The sequence below is a fragment of the Sander lucioperca genome, chromosome 10, assembly GCF_008315115.2.
Source record: "Sander lucioperca isolate FBNREF2018 chromosome 10, SLUC_FBN_1.2, whole genome shotgun sequence".
Taxonomy (NCBI): Eukaryota; Metazoa; Chordata; class Actinopteri; order Perciformes; family Percidae; genus Sander; species Sander lucioperca.
The window spans coordinates 12,477,451-12,497,007 of NC_050182.1; the positions used below are offsets into that span (position 1 = coordinate 12,477,451).

General features: G+C 38.1%; 1 protein-coding gene across 1 annotated transcript; it reads left to right on the top strand.

Annotated features, from left to right (window-relative positions):
• The first annotated feature begins 6,254 nt into the window (after positions 1-6,254).
• ica1 (islet cell autoantigen 1) lies at positions 6,255-16,284 on the top strand. The gene is made up of 13 exons (XM_031279636.2): positions 6,255-6,366; positions 7,742-7,771; positions 7,874-8,045; positions 8,705-8,777; positions 9,069-9,192; positions 10,004-10,202; positions 11,149-11,274; positions 11,503-11,601; positions 11,717-11,817; positions 11,999-12,045; positions 12,531-12,794; positions 15,129-15,218; positions 15,460-16,284. The coding sequence occupies exons 2-13, from the start codon at positions 7,755-7,757 to the stop codon at positions 15,579-15,581; spliced, it is 1,434 nt and encodes a 477-aa protein (XP_031135496.1). The 5' UTR covers positions 6,255-6,366; positions 7,742-7,754; the 3' UTR covers positions 15,582-16,284.
• Positions 16,285-19,557: the final 3,273 nt, after the last annotated feature.

Sequence of the window (19,557 nt, forward strand, 5' to 3'; positions counted from 1 at the left end):
TGCAAGTTCTCAGAGCCCAAAGTGATCAAAGTGACAAACATTCCAAAACACAAATAAATTCCATTCCATCTCTAATGACATAAAACTGAGAAATCCAGAAGATTCTCACATTTGAGAAGTTGCCTGGAACTAGTAAATATTCTGCATTTTTGCCTAATGAATTCTCAAAAAGTCCATGAGTAATTGGTTCATAACTTGTCAAATCCAGTCTATTTATATAGTCCAAAATCACAAATGGTTTTACAGTCTGTTCAGCATACAACCCCGTCTATCCTTAGACCCTCAATTCACATAAGGAGAAAGGGGATAAGTAAGGACAGACGGACATGCCAGAAATGCTGTATGAACATAAAATTCATTTATCAAGCAGAGTTGTCAAAACATTCTCTGGGTCCAGCTTCTCAAATGCAAAATGTGCTGCTTTTCTCTGTTTTATAGTTGTAAATGTAATATCTGCTGAACAAAAGAAGAGATTTAAATATGTCACCAGGGGATATGGAGAAATTGTGACCTTTTATGGACTAAAGGATATATCAAACAATAAAAACAAAATCAAAAGATGAATTGTTGATAATAATTCGTTCCAGCCCTATATAAACCAGATTTTAGAAGGAGCTAGGGGTCATCCTCTATAACTTTATATGCAGTCTATGGTTAGAGAACAACTCGCAGGTTGAATTTCTTACTGGATTTATACTTTGTTTCATGAAATTGACCATTTGAAAATTTAACATATGATATTATTAGTTTTACAAGATATGAAGGCAGAAGTTTAGAGGAAACAGTGGGTGTTTTGAACAATGCTCTTAAAACCATGTTTCTAAAAGAAGAGATGTTAAAATGTAACAAATTAATTTACAGAAATACTGGAAGCCTATCCATTATTTGATACAGCGCTGATCAGTCATGCAGAGCTGTGCATAGTCCCTCCGTTGACTTCAGTATCTTAGCACTAAGTTGCATTTGTCAAACTCATTTCTGCTCATCAGCTTTCTGGCATGAATATGCAGTTTCCCAATTCTTGTGAGAGGTAGCTTTGTCAAACCAGACACACAAGTATTGATGTCAAAGATGTGTTTGCTTTTCAAAATGACATGAGGTATAAGAGGATTACATGGCTCATGAATATGGCTCATTTCTATCCTCTGATTTATCACCTTTTTTTTTCTTTTGCTATCAGAAATCCTCATCTCCATCCATAACAGGCTGCCACACAACACAAAGGCTGATGTTCTTGTGCCTGAATACCTCAGATTTAATTTCAGTTAAGAAAAGGAAAAAAAAGTTAAATGTTGTCTGATCTGTGTGTGTGTGAGGCGAGTGTGCACCAATGCTAATATTCCAACAATTAAGCTTGTTCACAAGCAGCTGCATCTCAGAGAAAAAGAGCAACTGGTTGAAAATCTATTTTAATGATACGGAGAGCTGTCATTGTTTATTTACCGAAACAACAGCAGGGAGAGGTGATGATTACCGAATATCACCTTGTCAAAAACATCACTGAAGTATAGAGGTAAGTGATGCTATTTATACTAGACAAAGACACAATAAAAAAACACTAATACGTTTCTCCATTATTTACATCTTCAGACCTGGAGAGAAACTCACCAAGGTATTAAATTAAACCATAACACCTGGTTATGTATCAAAACATCAAGGCTTTGGAGTCAGTGTTAATTGTAAGTGCCCATACAAAAAGCTGTCCGCATGATGAGTAGACCATTTTCCCATGTCACATTCTAAATATATAGAACAGTTTTCCTTCGCCACCCTGTCTTTAAAACAGGCTGGCAAAACAAATCAGGGCCAGCTTGCACCGGAGCCGGGGCTTCGTTTGCCATTGATTTATATCTTAAACAACCTCTCCTGGTGCTTCTACTGCTAAAGGTGAGACGCACAGCCAGTGTTTGTGACAGAGATGGACTAGGTGCGGTGGCAAGAGAGAGAGGGATGATGCGGTTTTAAAAAATGCATCACCATTAAATCAAAGAGTAACCTTGAATGAGTTCAGGCCGGTGCCAGCTCGGTGACACGCTCTGCCCTCAGCGCTCGGTGCCACGGAGCATGCCAAACAGCGGGGAGAGAGAGAGCTGCGACGCTCTGATACAGGTTAGGCCGGTAGTGCTGGGTAGCGGTCCAGCTCCTCGCTGAACAAGGGCACTCATGCTGACTTTTTGTCCAAGTTGGAGCTCAACATGTTAAAGACAAACGTATGAAGTCTGAGGGAGGGACGGACGGACGGAGATGTCCTTGCAAACTGCCTCAGAAAAGTTGACAACATAAATCCTTGTTAATCACTTGGACTTTGTGCTAATCAAAAAATGTGTGCACAGATGGTGCAGAGACAGAAACCACTGGCTCAACATATGTGACCCTGCTACCTGATGTTAGAATAAAACCTGCTCTGACCTTTTCTCTTTTATCTCCGTTTTATTGTTGCTTATATGTCAAAAAAAAGGGTTTAGGGTAAAGAAATGCTTTCATAATGACAAAATACCTAATGTGAATGAGGTTATACTTTTATTATTCTTGTTGTTTGCTGCAAGACAAAACTCCCCAAGCTTTTACATTTAGCGGTTTTAGCAGAGCAGACTAACTAAGCATTAGAGTGTAGCCTAGAGGAGGAAAAATTAAACCCCACTGGTCCTACAGCTACAACAACTGAACTTTACATATGACTTGCTCATGCAGATTACTAAATTAAGGACCTACATTTATTTACGCTTTTTAATAAAGCACTAAAGCCTCAGAGGAAATTCTTTATTGAGATGCCTGGTAGAAAGGCTTTGCAACTGCTGAGTCCCACCACAGTACCCATATTTTCAGTAAATAATGTCTTCTGGGCCGTTATGGTATACATAAAACAGTTACCAGTGGATGATGACAGGCTCAAGTAGTGTGCATACATTAGACATAAAAATACCCTGCAAGAAACATCCTTTTAGATTAGATTTCTGGGCAGAAACTATCTGCGGTATATAACTTATTTTTAAATCTAACTTCCTCCATTCATCGAGACATGTCATCCATCTATCTCGGCCTCCGGCTGCAGTAGTTCCTCGACCGTGAGTGGCTGCTGCAGCTGGGCTGTATTTCAGCATGTTGAAGTGCATGGAGAATTCCCATGAAGGGTAAGGGATTATGGATTTTGGCCTCTAAGCTGCCTGGATGCCCAGTGAGGATGTCTCTGAGCGTAGTAATCTTCAAACACCACGCAGAGTGATGACTGGGCACTGAGGAGTTCTACTCAGGATCTAAATGTGTTCCAGCAAGTTACTGGTGAGAGAGAGAGAGAGAGAGAGAGAGAGAGAGAGAGAGAGAGAGAGAGAGAGTGGAAGAGAGAAAACACCATTTGGTGCAGAAATGGAAAGGATCGACTCAGTGGCTCCTCCAGGCAAGAGACGCTTTTGATCCTGTGACCTGTTTTGAGCTATAGTCTGTGTCGAAAACTCGCGCCAAGCAAGGGATCACATTGGAGTGGTGCAAACGTAATGTCATGGTTCCCCATCACCACACATAACTGCGGATGGAAAAAGTCAATTGAGCAATTTTTGGGGTCAGGTCGGGCACTCTCGGGGGGTTGCAAACGTTCATATTGAGGGCACATAAAGTCTAGTTTAGACTGTGTCCCAGAAAAATGGGACTCAATGTGTTGGCCATTCTGGCATCAGCTGGTGTACAGTAGATGACAGTGAAATATGAAAGAAGTTGCTCTTAAATACAAAGAAAATCTCTCGAATGAAGCACAGAACACGAGTCAGAGTAAGGAAATGTCAGAGAAAATCAATAGTGACGCACGTCCCTGATCAATATCAGAAAGGAATTTCTCTGACTCTGTCCTGATTGAATTAAACCCCCAACAACATCACTTAATTTAAGGCCCTGATTGTTGTCCTGTCTTATTAAAGTGAACTCAAATTGATTCGATACCATCTTGGATCTGAAGATAAGGTGGGTAAGTGCAGGAGGAGGATCAGAAGGGGTGAAGGACACCAGTCTTTATGGAGATGATATCTTCTCCTTAAGAGACACGTCTATCCATCTGCTCATATCAAAAGCCTTGAGATGCTGTCAGAGGTCAGGGTTTGGAAGGGTGCCGAGGCAAGCTGGAGAACATGACTGGGAAATCAGACTGTATTACGATACTAAAGATGCAAAATAACCTAATAAACACAACATTTGTGTTTCCATATTGCAAAGCAGATGGAAAGGAACTGTATTGTGCAGAAAGTGATCTCAGGGTGTTCAAGGATCAAAGGGTTTAACGTTCCTTTGGTGATAATCACATTAAGTCTACAAAGCTCTACATAGAACACCCTTTCCAAATATAAATCCTTAATATACTGTTTAAATGTACTTCATAGTGCTGATCAGTAAAATTGTCTGTATGCTGCTCACACACACTCCTCGTGACTGTGCAGCACAAATACTGTCCAAGGCTACAAACTGGTGCATCAATTTGAAGCAAGCCAAGAAATACCCTTTAGGTGACAACAAAATGTACATGCTATAAGATCAGCTGCAGTATAGTGTGATGAAATAAATTGAAGCCAACAGATGAAAGCTCGGGGCCCCGAACAGGAGAGAGGAGACTATTAAAGGTGCACTTCACTCCTTTTATGTTACACTGCCACCCTTTGGACAAATACAGAACTACATGCTGTTGGATGTTTCATGTGCCGAGTGATGTTGGTCTGCAGAGAGCACCGACCTTTAACACTATTTGATCTAATATAGAGTAGGGCTGCAACTGACGATTGTTTTCTTTATCAATTAACCTGCGTATACTTTTGTGATTCATCAGTTAATTGTTAAGTCCATTAAATGTAAAAAGAAATAAAAAGCTATGACAAGTCCAAGGTGTCTTCAAATGTCCCGTTTTGTCCGACCAACAGTCCAAAAGCCAAAGCAATTCAGTTTACAAGGATACAAGACAGAGAAAAGCCACTAATCCTCACATTGAAGAAACTCGATCCAGAGGATGTTTGGCAATTTTTCACTATTTGTGCTTGACATCGATTCTTATCAAAATAGTGGCCTTTTTTTTTCTGTTGATCGACTAATCAATTCATCGTTTCAGCTCTAATAAAAGATACTTCATAACTGTCAAACATTTCTTCAAAAATCCATTTTTACAATGAGGGAACACTGAACTTTCAGAACAAAATTTGCACCATACAATTTTACACTCTATGAGCAATCTTTTAAGTGAACCAAAAAAAATTGTTAAGTTGAAGGCTGTAAAACCAAAATAAATGTGCTAAAATTCTCTGTAGAGTTGAGGGGAACTGAAGAGTCAGGTGATAATTCTCTGTGTTCGTCACTACAAGCAACACCTTTCATGTACCACATTATCTGACCATTGTTAATTAAAAAAACTATTTGTGTAGAGCAGTTTAATGAGAACATGGAAGTGACAGGAAACCTACCCAATGCTGCTGAGAGGGCACAAAGTTAAAGCTATAGTGCGCGACTATTTTATATTAATGAACGTCCATTACGTTGAAGCCATTGCCAAATGAGTTGATACAAAGCCTATTAGCTCCACAAAACTCTCTCTTTATTTCTCAGTATGGCTATGTTTACAAAATGGTGTAGTTCAGCGACTCGGCAGCTCGAGTGATGCGTTTTACGTCACCGCTGAGAAAGGACAACAGCGCATTATACCTAATTTCCACAGTTTCTTGCACAACTAACACTACTCTCCCTCTCCACTGTCTCTCTGTCGGACTGATTTATATGTTTTGTTAAACATTATTCTATATTTGTATTATGTACTGTATTGTGTATACACACCATTACATTGATATATTTAATATATATAATGTACTGTATGTATTGTGTTATACTATGTTACTACATTTCACCTTATACTATATTACGTTTACATGGTATACTGTTTTATTACAGTATATATTATTACACGGACAAACAGCATTATTCTGGTGTATGCTGTTTACATCCATTTTACCTTGCTGACTTTGCTGTTATTACTCAGAAAATGTTTTATATCCCGGTTGTACCATGTAAAGCAACTTTGTAACTTTGTTTTGAAAAGTGCCTTTTAAATAAAGTTTATTTCTTATTAGTTTTTTATTCCTTATTGTTCTCTAGACTACAACCATGAAACCAGTTTGCACAATGGTACACAAACACCCCGCTATGCACGAGACAATTAGTGCGTATATATTAGTAATATCGGTTTGCACGAGACAAACATCTGAACGTGATGCGCGCGGCATCAGGGAAGCTCACCCTAAAATGACGTCAGCCGTGCGTATACATACAGCGGGGCCTACAGCCAGGGCTGCAGTCCGAGCAACGATGGAAGGAATATAACGATCTTTTTTTTATACATGCTATCAGGTGCGTTTGCAACATTCTGTGCTTTTATTTTGATATTTTCTCATTTATGTTGTGATATTTGTGTGATTTTCAAAGGGCGACGCTTGGTTTCCGCAGTGAGTCAGGCGTTGTGTTTATTCTGGTGCGGCGCGGACATAGACATGTTTTATTTTATTGCTATAGGCGCGGATGTATTGTACTCATATTGACATATATGCGCTGGTTAATTCATATAGAAACACATATATTGACCACAACGCATCTCTTCTGTGTTATTTAGGTGCCGCGTTTATTGCATCGCATCATATATGATAACCCATCCCGTTAAAATGAGTCGTGACGCGTGAGTTGTACGTAAAAATGATCATCCCTGATGGACAGTAGATGATGCCTCTCAGTTTTGTTGTTTTTAATATTTCCCCCAGACGCTAAAAAGCTACTCTGGTGGTGAAAGGTTCCCTGGTTAATGTTTGAAAGGATGGAAATACAAATAAGACCTCAGTCACACCTTATTATGACTTATAGAAACAGAGGTCAGTAATGTCAAATTCAGTCAGTAAGTTTGAGTCACCTCTTGTTTAATAGTTTTAATAAATAAATTACATTTTGAGGTAATTTCCATTTTAGACTACATATACTTCTACTCCACTACATTTCAGAGGCATATATTGTTTACTAGTAACTTCACAGATTTAGATTATGAATACAAAATATACATCTACTAATAAGTTATGAGATATTATAGATTAGGCTACCCATAAAGTAGTTACCTTTAGCTCCACCTTAACGTGCTGCAACATTAAAGTGATGAACACATTAATGCATCAATGATGATAATCCTGTAACATGATATATGTTTTCGAAATTGGCCATTCTGCACAATGGGTACTTTTACCTTTGGTACTTTGAGTATATTTTGATAAATGAAAAAAAAAAAAAAAAACATAAGGTCAAATATTGGTGGAAGGCTCCTGGGCTTTGAAAATAATCAGTACACTGTTGTGATGAGTTCGACGAAAAGCAACATGTAGTCAGCACAGGTGAAATATGATCTTGTTTCTTTGTTCCGGTCAAAACTCAGGCAGCAGCTGAGATTTGAATAAGTTTTAAACAAAACAGAGGTTTTTCAAGGTAACGCCCAACAGATGGACTCAGCTCATGCTACAACTGACAGGCTCGGTTGTTAACATTAAAGTTATGATGAAAACACTGATTTCACCAAGTACATATTCTGTAATGTATTTACAAGAATATAAACTTTCTGCTGACTTTTGTTTGCTAAAAATGTGTGAAATGTAAAAGAAAATGTGTTACAACTGCCCCCCAGGCCCTGCTACATATTCCTCACTACATCTGTTATCCAGTAAGTATTTAAGTTGCTCTGTATTCTCCACAGGTAATCTAAAAAAATGGAGGGAGCTAATTTGTGAGTATATACCTCTCTGTTTTTAACCAATAAATAAGTTTATACAGTTCATTTTAGGAAAGCACCAGTCACAACATTGGTCCAATCTCTGCATCATTGCAGTGGCTACTCCCAAGACTATCTTGACCGCTTCATCCAAAGTCAAGACTCATCCGTGGTGAACAAGTTTCAGCAGAAGTACTGGAAAACCAAACAGACGCTGATTAAGGTCACCGGGAAGAAAGAGGACGAACATGTGGTGGCGTCAGATGCAGATCTGGACGGCAAGCTGGAGGTGAGGAGGAATATGAAAGTGTTGTAGTTTTAATGCATGTTAAGTAACTCAAGGAACAGAAAGTCAGGCCGCAGTTGCATCACAGAAACATTAACAAAAAATGGAGATACTTTCCCTGTGGCAGACTCTGCAGTGACTAAAATGGCTTTTTGATTCATGCGATGCCAGTATTTGCTTGAGGCTTAAAACGTACATTAGGCTGCCTCTCCTAATCCCCATCATCTATGCCTCCATTTCAGGAGTGAAGTGAATTTAAGACCCGAAATCGATACCTCATAAAAGCCGGAACATCCCGCCTTAATTTAGGCCAGGGCCTTGATAAGCATTGTGATAAACTGGATATTTACAAACGTACATACCAGATCACAGCTCATGGTTTCAAAGCTTTAATGTGACATTTTAACACTTCTATTTTGACCTCATAGCGTTGCATCACATCCACTGTTGTAGATATAGCTTAAAATCAATAAAGTATCATAGACCTATATCCGTTATTTGTCTTTCTGAAAATAACTCATAAGAAAGGAGCTGTACTGTGCAGAAAGTGACTTCATGTTCACATATTCAGACAGTGTACTACACAAGTCTTACTTAACTGAGAATAACTTCCACAAGGATCAGGCATTTGGTGTTTACGCTGATTTTCTTCTAATCTGCAGGTCTTCCACTCCATCCAGAGAACATGCATGGAGCTGCTTAAAGTCATCGAGCAGTACCAGAGGAGGATCTGCTGTAAGTATTTGGTGGAAATAGAATCTCTAAATTATGGAGCAGTCCACAAAAGGGGGTTTCCATGCAAGTTTGTATTCCAGAAAAATCCGTACTCCATTAAATGCTTTGTTTTAGAGTTGCAGCATGTAAATATTATTTCATTTATAAGAGTCGTTATTAACAGCGGACACAAAAACATGAATATCCATCCATTGCGTTTCATTAACTTGTCATAAAGAAGAATGTCCAGAACATAAAACATCATCGGAAATATTTCAATTAAAAACTACATTTACCATATCTACTGTGCAGTTCTTTCCCAAGAGGAGAACGAGCTGGGTCGTTTCCTGCGCTCCCAGGGCACGCAGGATAAAACCAGGGCTGGAAAGATCATGCAGGCCACTGGGAAAGCACTCTGCTTTTCCTCCCAACAGAGGTAGGCAACATACAAATCATCAGTGTATGTATGACATATGTACGCCACACCCTCATGAAACATCCAGATAATTCATAAGAAAGTTACAGCTGAACTGGAAAATAGTTTTATGTAAAGGTCTGTCAACTTTATCACATAAAATCCCCAAAAGGATTAGGGAGTGTCTTATTTGTCCGAATATAATCCCAGAGTTAGGTATGCTAGGAAAGTCTCACCAACAGGATTTGAACAATCTTATTAAAGCAGAAGAAGTTTCCTAAACAGCAGATACACACTCACTCTTACAGAACTAGGATTGGGTTTATTTGATTTCTGAATCTGTCATAATCTGCCTACCACACATACTGATTAATAATACTCAAGTCAAGTGTTAAATCATAATATCATATTACAGCTATTGTGATAGCCTGAGAATACTGGGAAATAATTGCAAACAAATGTGACAGACAGGTTTGGTAGCCTCTGTGTGCTGCTAGTGATTTTGTTTCTGCTGGTGTTCCTTAAAATTAAGATTACTACTTATCCTTTGTTTAGAGTTTGCTTTTGTTTAGAGTTTGTTGTTGTTTTTTTTACTGAGAGGGACAAACATTAGTTTGTTAAACTGATTCTTCCAGGGCCCTTTCCTTGACTCAACTATTTGCTTTTGTAAGACACTGCCAACCCTTTGCCCTGCTGGGGTTGAAAGAGCATTTTCCTTTGAGACTTCAAATCATTCAGCAGACTGTATTATGCACTATAAAAGGCTAAAAGAGATTTTAATGCCAAACCTGCTGCACCTTAATACTTCATTTCAACACTACATCCTGTACAGATTGGCTCTGAGGAACCCTCTGTGCCGTTTGTACCAGGAGGTCGAAACATTTCGCTATCGAGCCATCTCAGACACGTGGCTGACAGTGAATCGAATGGAGCAGTCCAGGACCGAATACCGTGGAGCGCTGCTTTGGATGAAGGACGTATCTCAGGAGCTGGATCCAGATACTCATAAACAGATGGAGAAATTTCGCAAGGTTTGTCTATCACACAATACATGAGGCAGAATCAAAGGTCAGACAAATTAAGCTTTTCACAGCAGACATTTTGACATGACAGAAAGCACAGGTGTAACTAATAACATAAGTAATAGTTCCATTTCATGTATTTTGCCTTTTTCAGTGCTCCATGTTATTATTTGCACCTGTGCTTTTCCTGTGTTCTGTGAAAAATGCCTATATACCTGTACACCGGCAATTACAAGGCACTATATTTGTACACAATATATAATACATCAGTTTGACAATGAATTGCGCTTTTGTTAAATGAATGTAATGGCTATTACTCAGCTTGCAATATCAATTAATATAAAGTTTTTTTCTGGCCAGAGCAAAATAAAAATGGAAGAAATGTCAAAAACCTTCCAACACAGTGTGTGGGAGAAAGGTAATCTATTATGTCTGCTCCAACAAGCTATCTGCTGTAGGACTGCAACTAGTTCTTTATCATTAATTAATCTGTCAATTATTTTTTAAATTAAATATTTGGTCTGAAAAAATGTCAGGAAATTGTGGAAAATGTCTATCACAAGCTCCCAGAGCCCCAAGGAGACGTCTTCATATGTCTTGCGTTGTACCCAAAGATATTCAGTTATCAAAGGAATTCAAAATATCATCACCTAACTGAGTAATTGACTAATCACTTCAGCCCAGATTTTCTTGCAATACCTAAGGCCACACAAGCGGCACAAAGCGGGAAAAGAGTGTTCCGAAATAATGCCACTAGAGGGCAGGACACACCAACAAATGTTCCATTGGTTCAAACTATATTGTACAAATCAAGAACCCACCATGCTTTTTTCTGCATACACTTGCACAAACGTGAACTCCAGTGTTTGTGTTTTCACTGTTCAAACCTGTGTGATACATAATACTGGGTGCTTATCTTCATTTGGGACATTTTCTTATCCGTTACATATCTCAGGTTCAGGCCCAGGTGCGCACTACCAAAACAGGCTTTGACAAACTGAAGAATGATGTCTGCCAGAAGGTTGACCTGCTGGGAGCCAGTCGCTGCAACCTCCTCTCTCACGTTTTAACCATATACCAGGTATACCACAAATTCCAGTTGTTTGCATACACTCCATAGGGTGTTTTCATTGGTTCTACCACATGTGGTTAAGCCAAGGAGGAAGACAAATGTGAAGGGAACAAAGACACTGCATGGAGATTTAACGGTCAGACCACGCGAGGAAACACGAGAATTAAATGAACTGATGTGAATAACTTTAACCGTGACCGGCTGAATATGCGGCCTCTGCTTGTCCTGCTGTTTCAGACAACACTTCTGCACTTCTGGGAGAAGACATCCCACACTATGGCGGCCATACATGAGAGCTTCAAGGGCTGTCAGCATTATGAGTTCTCCACACTTAAGGTCAGAGCTCATCTTGACCTGTACAGATGATATGTAAATTCAGACACTGCCAAAGTAGTTCTATATCTTGAGAATGGGCCAATACCTATAATCAGTGGCTTGGTTATTCTTTCAGACCTTACAAGGCCCCATGGACAAGCTGGCTAAGAAGAAGGGAAGGAAGAAAATGAAAGCAAATGCCGCAGATGGAAAGAAAGCCGAGACCACAGACGACCAGTGAGTTATCTCATCTTGATCTTTCCACATGCAGGTAGACCAAACACGTGCATGCCAATGGTAAAAAGTATGAGAGTATGTTTATAAACACTGAACCAGTCTGGGCTGAATAAGTTTTTCTACACAACTGCTGCTTTTTGTGTAAAATGTTAAACTGATCTTCCGTTTGCCATATCTACAGACTCATCTCACTAGTAAATGAAAGCACCAGTGATAAGACCAGAGAAGGTAAAAAGAAAATGTTATTATAAAAGTATTTTATCCTATGGGAATACATTTAGTTCATAAAATGTACAAAAATAGTGAAAAATTAGTTCCCGGAGCCCAATGTGACGTCTTTAATTGTTTGTTTTGTCTGACTAACAGTCAAAAACGCAAAGATATTTAGTTTACAATCATATAAGGCTAAGAAAAAAAGCAAAAATTAAAATTTGACTTTGGCATCGGTTATCAAAATAGTTTCTGAATATTTTTTTGCTAATCGATTAGTCGTTTCAGCTCTTGTTCCTTTAGAAATATCAAGATTCCTTAAACACCTTTACCTACCGTTTACAAAAGCAAAGCAATGCAGAAAACAAATGCAGCTTTTGGGAAAATGTTAGAGAAACAAATGTAAGCAGCTAAAAGAAATCATCAGTAACATTACGGTATTGTTATCATATAATTATGCATTATTGTTTAAGTCCTCTGATCACCCTGCCTGGTCACTCTAGGGAATGGAGATCATCTCTCTGCCTATCCAGAGTTAGAGGGAGAGGAGAAGGACAGCATGGCCTTATTGAATGAGATCCTGGGCAGTATGTCTGTGGATGAGGGCGACTTCTCTCGAGAGTGGACGGATGTGTTTGGAGACACTGAGGAGGGAACGAGCACAGCATCAGGCAGACCAGCGGAGACCCAGCAAAAAGAAAACTCCTTCTTTCTACCATCTCAGCTGTTGGACCAGAGCACAAATAACCTGCATTCTTCCCTCTCAGGTCAGAACATAAGTGTGTGCATTTGTCCTTGTGCGAGCCAGACGAGTGAACCAGAGAAGGGGTACACATAGGTGCAAGATTAAGCAAGATTATCAAAATGAGACCACGAGGTTTCCACCATCCTCTTCTGCCTAAACATCTTAATGTTTTATGTTAATCTCAACCAATATCCTTATTTAATGAAGTACTTAGGAGAAAGCAATATGCCTAAAAAAACTAAATAAGTTCCATTGTTTTTCCATGAATAAGTGCATTAACAAATGCAAAAGAAATTGCTGCTTTTCCACAATGTAGCCAATTATTTCCACACAGGGAGAAAAGTGGCTTTATCAAACCCATGTCTGTCAACGTAATAGAAAGACGGCTATAATAACGTGGCATTTAGATTTACTTACCCGTAGGTAATTGCCAACTACTTTCCATTTCATCTGGGCCTGGGCACTGGCTGCTAGCAGCCCTTCTGGTTTTGTTGATTTCCAACTTGAAGGATTGTGAGTAGCCTCGCTATGAAGCTATAAAAGACGTGCAACCCTACAGTATGCATTTCCTGGATGAAATCATGAAGCTGACCTTTCAGTGTAGAATAACAGGTCTGACACTAATTTGAATCGAATAAAGCTAGTGGTTTAGAATGAGTGTGACAGTAAACTATAATTCCTGCATGGTTCAGAGTCAGAGCATAGCACAGTATCAATACGAAAAAGAAGTAAGTCTAGAGGATAACTCCAGTGAATGAGAACAGGTTGAGGAGAAGCATATGTTCTATGGGATCTGAGGCAGGCAAGATGGTGATTAAATTTGAAAGGGAAGCTAAGAATCCAGCTGGTCAACAAAGCACGCTCTGCCTTTAAAAATTGTCAAACCATATTCAACCTGCTTTAATTTAATTGGTATCAAAGCTTGAAGTCCAAATTACAGGACCACAGAGCAGAAACAATCACAATAGGTAGTCCCAGGAATTATCAACAGAATTCAATCAGGACTGCGTAAATGCACAGAACTTGGTAAAAGTATAGAACAATTTAAAATCACTGAATGAGCATAAAGCCAATTCAAGCTGCAATCAGTCTAAGTGCAGGAAGGAGCGCATACGTGCAAGGACTGCAAGTAGTGTAGTAGTTTAAAGTGCAAAATCACTTTTGGCAGCATGCAAGAAAAACATCAGGCGTTTACTGAAAACTAATTTAACGCTTCTACCTATGTGCTCTCAAAACTTGTCTTGCACCTACTGATTTACATTCAAATTCATTTTGCTGTTGCTAAACCACTATATATTAAATGGAAAAAGCGATGCAGACTTTAAGAGCAGTTCATTAAACTAATCTGGAGTACTGGGCAGGAAGAACCTTGTTCAAGAGGCTGATCTTGAGTACTTAAGGACCAGAGGTTTTGGGCTGTTATCAAAGCAGGAAGAACAGCGTAGGTGTAGCACTTCTCCGATTTCGGTGATATGGCGGAGTGGTCAAAGAAGTCACTCATCAAGTCAAGCATCACATGGGCAGTAGAGACCAAAGCTCACAACCTCCATTTAACCTAAAGATTGGAGACAAAAACAGGCATATCCTGGAAAGAATCTGGTTCAGAGTAAAAAAAAGAAAAAAGAAAAAGAAAAAAAGACTGATTTTAACCATACGGCCCAAACAGCCAGATCAAAAGTAAAATGGCTTGAGACCAAGAATGTAAAACAAAGCTATAACAAATCTTCGAGAAGGAAAACCTCCAGATCCTCATGAGTCAAGCACATTCAGATGCATCCAATAAGACCTGAAGCTGCAGTTACACTCAAAGCTTTTAAGGATTTTAAGGATTTTCTCGTCAAAAAAGGTTTTATTCATTAAAAAACTGTGTACAATAGAGGGGGGTACAATAAAGGCAACATTAGTAGAGGATGCTGGAACTGAAATACTATAATGTACTAAAAAATTCAAAGGGTTATTTGGTCCCAGCTGGACCCATTTGTTTGATTTCGGAGCAGATTGCTTGTTACAAAAGTCTAAATCAACAGCACATTCCAGTGTCTTCCCTGGCGGTGTTTAGTGTTGCTACATACTGCATTTTGTGGATACACAAAGGGATAAAGGCTAAATAAATTTGCCCATAAGACCTAAAAGTCGTAATTGCAACTTCTGGCCTGTATCTAATAAACCACTAATAATGTCAGATGTGATTTTGCCGTGATAAATGTTTTGATAATTGCTGTTTGTGTCTATTACACAACATTCTTCCACATCAGCAGTGTGTATGAAGAGCGTGATGATTTATTTGTTGGCTCATACTTCGACACATTAAGCGTCCCCAGTCGATTCATTTAAAAATCTGCGTCTCCATTTTCAGATTGGGCCGGGATCATTCCACAGCCTGTCGCCCAGGCAACAGAGCACTCCTCTGGAGCCAGTCAGAACCCTTCTAAGCCAGCAGTGAAAGGTAGGAACGGGGCAAATGAGTAAAACAGATAAAAAGACTTAAAAGAAAAACACTAACTGATTCAAATAGACGTGTCAAACTGCAACCTGTGTTTATTGGCACCTTTAAAGAATTTGTGGGTTGTTTCCATTCATAATGTTGGATATCAGCCAGATGCAGCCTTTTACAGTATAAAAGGGAGGTGTTCGTATTTTCAGCAGTGTCTCTGAGTGACATTTACCCTTCTTAACTCATTTTACAGAGAAAGCAGGGATGTCCAAAGATCTCTCAGCGTGGTTCAACTTGTTTGCCGACTTGGACCCCCTCTCCAATCCCGATGCGGTCGGCAAAACTGACACAGAGCACGAACTTCAAAATGCATAATTCTTCATCAGCGTCATGGTGATCTAGAATGGGCATCTTTGTTGGCGGGTAAAGCACTAGTACTGTAGCTGCCACTGTGACCAGAGAAAAATCTGATCCGACACGCACACAAACAATTGTCTCTTCTTAAGACTTCAAGTAGATATAGAGCTGAAGCAAATATTGTGATAAGTATTCAGTTATTTCAATAATTCTTCAGGCAAAAAATGCCAAATATTTTGTGAGGATTTGCTGATTTCTTTATCATGTGGAAGTAAACGGAATATCTGGTTTCTGGACTGTTGGTCAGAAAATATATTATAATATGAAATAATTAGAAAGGGCATTATCACTTCATCTCATAGACCAAACAGGTAAATATCATAATTAAAATAATCAATAGTTTTAGATTTTTTTCTTGTTATAACAATGTATACAGTAAAGGTCCCTGATTATAATGACACACTGTACTATTATATATTATAAAGATACTTTGAAATGTTATAACAACTAAACTTAGTCAACAAAAAGGCTTGTACATTGTAATAACATTTCATATCAGTAAAGTATCTTATTATACAAGACATACAGTATCTTGTTATGACAAGAGAAATGTTCTTGTTATTACAAGAAATTGATCTGATTTTTTTCTCATGGTGGCACTATTACGCTGTTTTAAAGTGTCCCACTAACAACTACTAGCTCTCGTTCTTTTCATTGTGAACGAAAAACCTTTACAAAACAACCATATTAATCCTGTTGGCTATTTCAGTTGGGTTAAATATTTAATGTTTAGCATGGATACCTCAGTATGACTTAGGAACAAGAAGCCTTTGACATTGAGCTGCCTTGAAAATCTGTATTCTCTAGAAGCATTCATGCTTTATTTCTGATTCTCATTACTAAAGACTGCACACAGGGAAAACTACACTAACAGCGGAAAGAAAAGCATCAAAGATCACAGTGCAATAGTTCATGTGGTTACAAAATACAGTAAATGTTGAGTAAAGTTACAGCAGTCATGGAGTAAAAATATTATTATTATATTGTTCTGTCAATCTATTTAACACTAAGCACTGACCAGAATTATTGGCAACTTTCACACCACATTTGAACAGGTGAACAGAGAGCCAAGAGGTTTCCTATTTATTATGTATGCTTTTAAATTAGTTTGCAACATAATGTATTTGTTTACCCCTTTTGAATAGATTCCAGAAAAATACACATATCATTCATTTATTACTGCATGTTGCATGCCTTGTTTTATGTTATCCAGTAAAAGTGTGACTGAATGAACAAAGCTTTTATATTAACGTGAGATTTTTAATCAATGTATTTTTATCATTTGGATTTGTTTAGCTCAGTTATTGGCTTTAATGGGAAATATATGCAGTTTTCAGTGAATTGTTTTCAGAGCCAAACTAACTGGAAAGTTGGGATAATCATGAAAATACACTCATGTTATACGGATTTTGACTACAATGCTGCATAAAATGAATATATATATATATATATATATATATATATATATATATATATATATATATATATATATATATATATATATATATATATATATATATATATATATAGTGAGGAAAAGAAGTATTTGAACACCCTGCTATTTTGCAAGTTCTCCCACTTAGAAATCATGGAGGGGTCTGAAATTGTCATCGTAGGTGCATGTCCACTGTGAGAGACATAATCTAAAAAAAAAAATCCAGAAATCACAATGTATGATTTTTTTAACTATTTATTTGTATGATACAGCTGCAAATAAGTATTTGAACACCTGAGAAAATCAATGTTAATATTTGGTACAGTAGCCTTTGTTCGCAATTACAGAGGTCAAACGTTTCCTGTAGTTTTTCACCAGGTTTGCACACACTGCAGGAGGGATTTTGGCCCACTCCTCCACACAGATCTTCTCTAGATCAGTCAGGTTTCTGGGCTGTCGCTGAGAAACACGGAGTTTGAGCTCCCTCCAAAGATTCTCTATTGGGTTTAGGTCTGGAGACTGGCTAGGCCACGCCAGAACCTTGATATGCTTCTTACAGAGCCACTCCTTGGTTATCCTGGCTGTGTGCTTCGGGTCATTGTCATGTTGGAAGACCCAGCCTCGACCCATCTTCAATGCTCTAACTGAGGGAAGGAGGTTGTTCCCCAAAATCTCGCAATACATGGCCCCGGTCATCCTCTCCTTAATACAGTGCAGTCGCCCTGTCCCATGTGCAGAAAAACACCCCCAAAGCATGATGCTACCACCCCCATGCTTTACAGTAGGGATGGTGTTCTTGGGATGGTACTCATCATTCTTCTTCCTCCAAACACAGTTAGTGGAATTATGACCAAAAAGTTCTATTTTGGTCTCATCTGACCACATGACTTTCTCCCATGACTCCTCTGGATCATCCAAATGGTCATTGGCAAACTTAAGACGGGCCTTGACATGTGCTGGTTTAAGCAGGGAACCTTCCGTGCCATGCATGATTTCAAACCATGACGTCTCAGTGTATTACCAACAGTAACCTTGGAAACGGTGGTCCCAGATCTTTTCAGGTCATTGACCAGCTCCTCCCGTGTAGTTCTGGGCTGATTTCTCACCTTTCTTAGGATCATTGAGACCCCACGAGGTGAGATCTTGCATGGAGCCCCAGTCCAAGGGAGATTGACAGTCATGTTTAGCTTCTTCCATTTTCTAATGATTGCTCCAACAGTGGACCTTTTTTCACCAAGCTGCTTGGCAATTTCCCCGTAGCCCTTTCCAGCCTTGTGGAGGTGTACAATTTTGTCTCTAGTGTCTTTGGACAGCTCTTTGGTCTTGGCCATGTTAGTAGTTGGATTCTTACTGATTGTATGGGGTGGACAGGTGTCTTTATGCAGCTAACGACCTCAAACAGGTGCATCTAATTTAGGATAATAAATGGAGTGGAGGTGGACATTTTAAAGGCAGACTAACAGGTCTTTGAGGGTCAGAATGCTAGCTGATAGACAGGTGTTCAAATACTTATTTGCAGCTGTATCATACAAATAAATAGTTAAAAAAAAATCATACATTGTGATTTCTGGATTTTTTTTTTTAGATTATGTCTCTCACAGTGGACATGCACCTACGATGACAATTTCAGACCCTCCATGACTTCTAAGTGGGAGAACTTGCAAAATAGCAGGGTGTTCAAATACTTATTTTCCTCACTGTATATATATATATATATATATATATATATATATATATATATATATATATATATATATATATATATATATATATATATATATATATATATATATATATATATATATATATATATATATAAAAAAAATCTAGGTCTGGCTTGATTATAGATATATATAATCTATAACTAAATCAAACCAGCTAAATCTAGCTGGTTTGATTTACATTGATATGGATCTTATCTCAGTTAGCTAGTAGGCTAAATGGCTAGAGAGAGAGAGAGAGAGAGAGAGAGAGAGAGAGAGAGAGAGAGAGATTATATATATATATATATATATATATATATATATATATATATATATATATATATATATATATATATATATATATATATATATATATATATATATATACATATATATATATATACATATATATATATATATATATCAGAGTAAACGCCTTAATCTAAATCACAAAATATAGAACCTCATAATTATTTGATTTCTTATAAAGTATTGATTGTGAATTTATTTTGTTGCAACTCAGCCTAGTGTCATTTTTGATGTTTAAGCCATGTGAAATTTGTTAATATATTTAAATCGTAACCAAATACAGACTGCCTTACCTTGACTCCTATTTGTATATAAATTACATGCTTCTGAATATTAACATTATTAGTCAATGTATCTGTCTGTGGCCTTTGAAAAGATTAAATACCAATCCAAAAAGAGACTTTGTTTTCTTTATTGAAAAACACACACAAGATCTACATAAAATGCGCAATACACAGCTTGTGAATAAAATCGGTTAGTATGATTG